This window comes from Capsicum annuum, chromosome 2, assembly GCF_002878395.1.
Source record: "Capsicum annuum cultivar UCD-10X-F1 chromosome 2, UCD10Xv1.1, whole genome shotgun sequence".
Classification (NCBI taxonomy): domain Eukaryota; kingdom Viridiplantae; phylum Streptophyta; class Magnoliopsida; order Solanales; family Solanaceae; genus Capsicum; species Capsicum annuum.
In genome coordinates, this window is record NC_061112.1 from 126121299 (window position 1) to 126127138 (window position 5840).

General features: G+C 36.2%; 1 protein-coding gene across 3 annotated transcripts; it reads left to right on the forward strand.

The window, feature by feature from the left end:
• The first annotated feature begins 813 nt into the window (after positions 1-813).
• Positions 814-5566, forward strand: LOC107859303 (protein CHUP1, chloroplastic). Of its 3 annotated transcripts, none has more exons than XR_001671350.2 (6): positions 814-2378; positions 3064-3195; positions 3298-3479; positions 3615-3726; positions 3868-3962; positions 4065-5123. XR_001671350.2 is itself a non-coding variant. In XM_016704267.2 (6 exons), the coding sequence occupies exons 1-6, from the start codon at positions 1140-1142 to the stop codon at positions 5405-5407; spliced, it is 1926 nt and encodes a 641-aa protein (XP_016559753.1). In that variant the 5' UTR covers positions 816-1139; the 3' UTR covers positions 5408-5566. The 3 variants fall into 3 exon arrangements, 2 of the variants coding, with proteins under 2 accessions (XP_016559756.1, XP_016559753.1); XM_016704267.2 differs by lacking the exon at positions 3868-3962 and adding an exon at positions 5282-5566 and having other exon boundaries at positions 816-2378; positions 5043-5177; XM_016704270.2 differs by having other exon boundaries at positions 3868-5123.
• Positions 5567-5840: the final 274 nt, after the last annotated feature.

The window sequence follows — 5840 nt, forward strand, 5'->3', positions numbered from 1 at the left end:
GAGTCTAGTCACTCTCAAAAATTTTGTTTTCCTTACAAAAATAAAACAATCAAGAGAATACATAAATTAACATATGCTACTCTCACTCCGTGCATGTTAATTTATCAATTTAATTAGCTAATAATATAGTGTTTTCTTTTCTTCACATGAATTTCCATTTTTGGAACACTCCATTTCAAAGTTCAGCTTATCAATTTAAATATTTAATTAATTAGCTAATAATATAATGTTTTCTTTTCTTCACACGAATTTTTATTTTATAAACACGTTATTTCATTGTATTATTTGAACACTTTATCTTATAAAATAATGATTTTGATGCATTTGAAGTTTATGTGCCACATCAGTTTTGAATATTCATAAGATCTGTGGAAAAAAGTCGAGGTATTTAATAGACAGTTGAAACCTAGTTAAGATGTATAGATATATATTTTTAAAATTAAAATTTATTTATTAATTAAGTTAAATTTGAATGTCTGATTAAATATTACATCTATTTTTTATCGATGTTTTCTAAAAGAGAATAATTAAATTAATAGCTGAATCTCTTTTGAAAATATAAAGTCGTCAGAATGTTTACGTATTTGTAATATTTTACTGGATGTATAATTAAAATGAAATCTAGTACATTTTGATCAAAACGAATGACCGTTGGAACAATTATGTCTCTTTTCCAACGTTAAGGGTAAAGGTGAAATACTCATTCAATTTCGCGCGTGGACGAGTCAAAATATTTCAACTTTAGCAAAAAATGCTTGTCTTATTTTTCGTCTTATTTTCTTGCTTTATAAATAAAAAATCAAAATGGATCCAAGAAAAGAAGACCGTTCATCGATATTGCTGCATCATTTACACATTTCAAAGTTTCAACAAACAAATACTACCACCCTCTATACACAGAGAGTTACAGTGTCTCTTCACTCTCTCTTACTATCACTATACCCCTACCCCTTTACCTCTTTACCCCTTTACTCCCTTGCCCTTTTCTTCCAGGCACATAGATAGGGACCTCATTTTGGCCTATTCTTTTCTCTTTGCAGATTTGAAGGGATAACATTAGCATTCTTGATAACTATACTTAGGGATAATATTAGACTTCAAATCTTTGTTGTTGTTTTTTGTGCTTGCTAGATGCAACAATGGTGGCTGGTAAAGTAAAAGTGGCTATGGGTTTACAGAAATCACCTGCAAATAATCCAAAGCCATTGAAGCAAGATTCATCTCCTAAGCCTCCTACTCCTTCACCCAGTTGCCCAAAACAGCAAACTCCAAAAGGTGCTGTGTTTTCTCGCTCTTTCGGTGTTTACTTTCCTCGTTCCTCTGCTCAAGTCCAGCCTCGTCCGCCCGATGTTGCGGAGCTGTTGCGGATAGTCGAAGAGTTGCGTGAAAGAGAGTCGCGTTTGAAAACAGAGCTACTTGAGAAGAAACTTCTTAAAGAATCAGTTGCTATACTTCCATTGTTGGAGAGTGAGATTAGTGTAAAGGATGCGGAAATTGATCGAAAAGGTCGGATGATTGAATGCTTGGAAATGGAGAATGAGAGACTTAGAGAAGAAGTGGAGATGTTACATATTGAGTTATCGAAGCAAAATGGGAGGTATGATGAGAGGATTAAAGCTATGGAAGCTGAAATTTCCGAGCTGAAGAAAGCTAATGAAGAGTTATCATCAGCATCAAATGGTGCTCATAACAAGTCTAACCTCACCAAGTATTTGAGAAAATGCGTGACTCAACCCAGCATTACTGTAACTTCAAAACCCGAATGTGAAGTGAAAGAGGAAACTGTAAGCGCATTGGAAATGTGTGAAAGGCCTAGACATTCACGGTCAAATTCAGATGAGTTAGCTGAGATTTCCGTTGGGATTATGAGTTTAAGATCACGAGTTCCTCGTGTTCCTAAACCGCCACCACGGCCATCTTCTGCACTATTGCCATCATCTTCATCATCGTCGTCTTTATCGTCCTCTTCGTCTTCTCCTTCGTATAGTTCTTTATCAGATTCAGCTGAACGTGCATTGGCTGAAATTTCCAACATTCCCGCTCCACCTCCACCACCTCCGCTACCAGCACCTGCGCTCAAAGCGGCAGCAGTTCCACCTCCTCCTCCTCCACCGCCGCCACCGCCATCAGCACCGGCGCCTAAAGTTTCGTCAAAAGCAGGACCACCGCCACCTCCACCACCACCGCCTCCGAAAGGCTTAAAGCCTTTACCAGCAAAAGTTAGGCGGATACCTGAAGTAGTTGAGTTCTATCACTCGTTAATGCGGAGAGACTGCCGGAGAGATTCCGGTGCCGGAGTTGGTTCCGTCGCCGATGCTCCAGCGACGGCGAAGGACATGATCGGAGAAATTGAGAACCGTTCGGCGCATTTACTTGCAGTAAGTTTTTCGAATTTCTACCATTATTATGATTTTGTTAAATTACGTTTTTACCCATTCACCTTATGCATTGCCTGTCTATGAAAATGACTTGTCTGCGTTGTCTATTTTTTGGTACCCTTATTGCACTTTTCTTGGAATTTTGCTAAAGTATTCCACAAGATAAGACAGTATCTGGATTCGAATCAATATAGGTATTAGGTAAAAGTGAAATCATGAATCAGGAAAGGTGTAATTCCATTAGTTCCCTCTGGGCAATTTAGTCAATTTCATGCTGAATAGATTGATTTAATCACTATCACAGTCTTTATGGATTCTAGTCCAAATTCTGTGTCAGATCTGATATTAGTATATGAACAAAATCTAGGATTTTGATAATTACATATAAAGTGTTAATATAAAACACATAGGAGTAAAATAATTGAAGATCTTAATCAAAATTTATTTCTTAGACTTTTGGGAAGTGTAAGTAGTAACTATGATTTGGAATCGATGGATTAAATAAGAAAATTGAATGGTGTTTTAACGGGGTTGCCTCAAGATGGTTGAAAATAAAGGGCTACTTCGAAATTAGGATGTAAAATCTGTAAAAATAATAAGCATTTGAGTGATCAACAGTAAAGTTTCATTGAATGTTAGTTTTATTCATTTTCTGATTTTTCCTCTTTTGCTTCCTTAATTGCAGATTAAAACAGATGTTGAGACACAAGGAGATTTTATTAGGTTTTTGATCAAAGAAGTAGAACATGCTGCATTCACAGACATTGAGGATGTTGTGCCTTTTGTAAAGTGGCTCGATGACGAGCTCTCTTACCTGGTAAACGTTTTCTTTAATTGTGATTTAATGTTCATTTGATTAACTAAAATAAGAAGTTGTATATGCTTTGGTCAATCAATCTGATGACTTGAAGTTTTTCAGGTTGATGAAAGGGCTGTTCTGAAACACTTTGAATGGCCTGAGCAAAAGGCTGATGCATTGAGAGAAGCTGCATTTGGATATTGTGATTTTAAGAAACTTGAATCCGAGGCATCATCCTTTCGTGATAATCCCAGACAACCCTGTGGCACAGCTCTTAAGAAGATGCAGGCCTTATTTGAGAAGTACGATTTTACTCAATTATTATTATTATCAAAGTGCTAAATTAATCAATGAGAACTTGCATTTGTTAAGGAAATATGATAGTCAGTAATGATTGATGATCTCCATTCTAACGTCACTTGTGTAAATTTAAACAGATTAGAGCATGGAATTTACAATCTTTCAAGAATGAGAGAATCAGCTACAAAGAGATATAAAGTCTTCCAAATTCCAATTGAGTGGATGATGGATACTGGTTTTGTTACTCAGGTAATTAATAATTCTCTCGTCTCCTTTACAACCTCTACTATACTAGCTGTTTGATGTATTCACCAGGGACCTCAATTCATGCCATCTTTTCTGTTAGCACCCCTTTTGATGCCTGTACATTTTTTTCACTGACTATACTAGGGCACTTCCCAAAACGCTCTAGGTAATGGTTCGTAGAACACTGAAGCTAGTTCGGTTGAAGTTTCTTCGTACTTGCCTCTGCTTCGCAAAGCTGGGTAAACACAATGAGTGATTTTTATTAGATTCTCTTGGTATAATTTCATACTTCGTTCTGAAAACCAGTTACTGTAACAGATCTCTCTATTCTTTATCATCAGGTTATGACTAGAGGAAAAGCAATATAAATGGTTCTTGGTCTTACTAATCTGTACCGTGGAGGTTTTCGTTGAATAATGGATAGACAAAGGAAATAGCACTGGATAAAATCTGTATTATATTATTCGATTGTTACTAGATGACAATTTATGGGGAAGTTCTGCATTATTAATAAAAAGCCCATGCCTGCGTGAGCACATGTCAAGTCTCTGTTCTCCAAAACATATTTGCTTGTCTGCATCCCTTTTTATGCCAGTGTTTGGTGGTAGTAAGTAGAAAAAAAGGAATCAGATTCTTATATGTTGACCTTTTATAGATCCCTATGATTTTTATAATGTCACACTAAGATAGATCTGCATATTTTAATGGCACATTAACTTCTTTATTGTGTTTTGTCTTAGCAGTCAACAGCGAACAAAGAGCCCTCTAGCAGGAAGAAATTTCCTAATTGGCAAAAACTTGATTCTTTACTTTTGCTTTCATGGTTTTCAAGATCTATCAAGATTTTAAAATGCTTATAAAATTTGTCCACAATATAATTGAACCACATTACACCTTCGTACAGCGGGTAACCCGCTAGGCTCAGTTAGGGACCCGTGGCGGAGACCAATAAAAAAATTATTTTCTTTCTGAATTTTTTTTAGGTCAATTATTGAGCTAGTCAATTGAGGTTTCTGCACAGTGATATGGGCATGTATGAAACTATCTAGTCTGCTGGTCTTTTTCCTGCAAAGATAACATAATTAAGAGCAGGCAAAAGTTCACAGACATTCTGCTTGCCTGCACAATTACTGGTGTCCCTCTTATTTTCACTGTTATGTGGGGCTAATCATTGCATTACCAATCTCCCCCTTTCTTGCAAACCGTGTGGTGTGGTCTCAAATTTTGTACCATGCAGCTGCTTTGATTGAGAAATAACACAAAGAAGGACCCCGATGATAACGTGAGGTAGTTGTGTTGTTTTCTTTGCATTATTGCAGATCAAGCTGGCATCAGTAAAATTAGCCATGAAGTACATGAAGAGGGTATCAGCAGAGTTAGAAATGGTTGATGGTGGTCCCGAAGAAGAAGAGCTTATAATTCAAGGCGTTAGGTTCGCCTTTCGAGTACATCAGGTAATTTTAAAAACAAAACAACATTTAGTTCTTTCACATGCATACTTTCTTGTTCTAGTAATTAATTTGCGCCTTTCTGTTCTTATTTTTTTGGTTATGTCAAGTTTGCGGGTGGTTTCGATGTGGAGACAATGAGGGCATTCCAAGAGCTGAGAGACAAAGCAAGGTCGTGTCATATACAATGTCAAAATCAGCAACACAAATATGTTTGCAGATCTACACCTTGCTAATTTAAAATCTGTAGCAAACTCAGCTTCAGAATGCTGTTATTTTTGTTGTATAAAGAATGACGAGGACGACATTACCAATATGTATGTGAATATACCAAATGGCAGTAGCCCTTTTTCTGCATAAACATTTATTAATTTATTCAAAATTCGTGTGAAAAATGGACTCTCTCCGCCGGTTAATAACTTGCCCCTTCTTTTATCAGTCTTTAAGTTTCGATGAATTAACGCAACTCCTAAAACATGAGTCTTGGGTTTAGAAGAAGATATATAAATATGAAAACTGATGAGTCTTGGGTTAATTCAGGTATATTTTCATATTTTGATTAAGCAGAATTGGCTAAAAGCTACTTCGATCCGTCCAAATATGCTCCAGTTTCAACGATAACTTTGACTATTTCAAATTCAAGATTAGAAGTTGTAAACTTATGTCCTC

Bases quoted from the DNA above. Each gene is read 5' to 3' on its own strand.
- LOC107859303 (XM_016704267.2), top strand. From the start codon at position 1,140: ATGGTGGCTGGTAAAGTAAAAGTGGCTATGGGTTTACAGAAATCACCT. The intron at 2,379-3,063 runs GTAAGTTTTTCG...CCTTAATTGCAG, and splicing joins GTTCGGCGCATTTACTTGCA to ATTAAAACAGATGTTGAGAC. The intron at 3,480-3,614 runs GTACGATTTTAC...AAATTTAAACAG, and splicing joins ATGCAGGCCTTATTTGAGAA to ATTAGAGCATGGAATTTACA.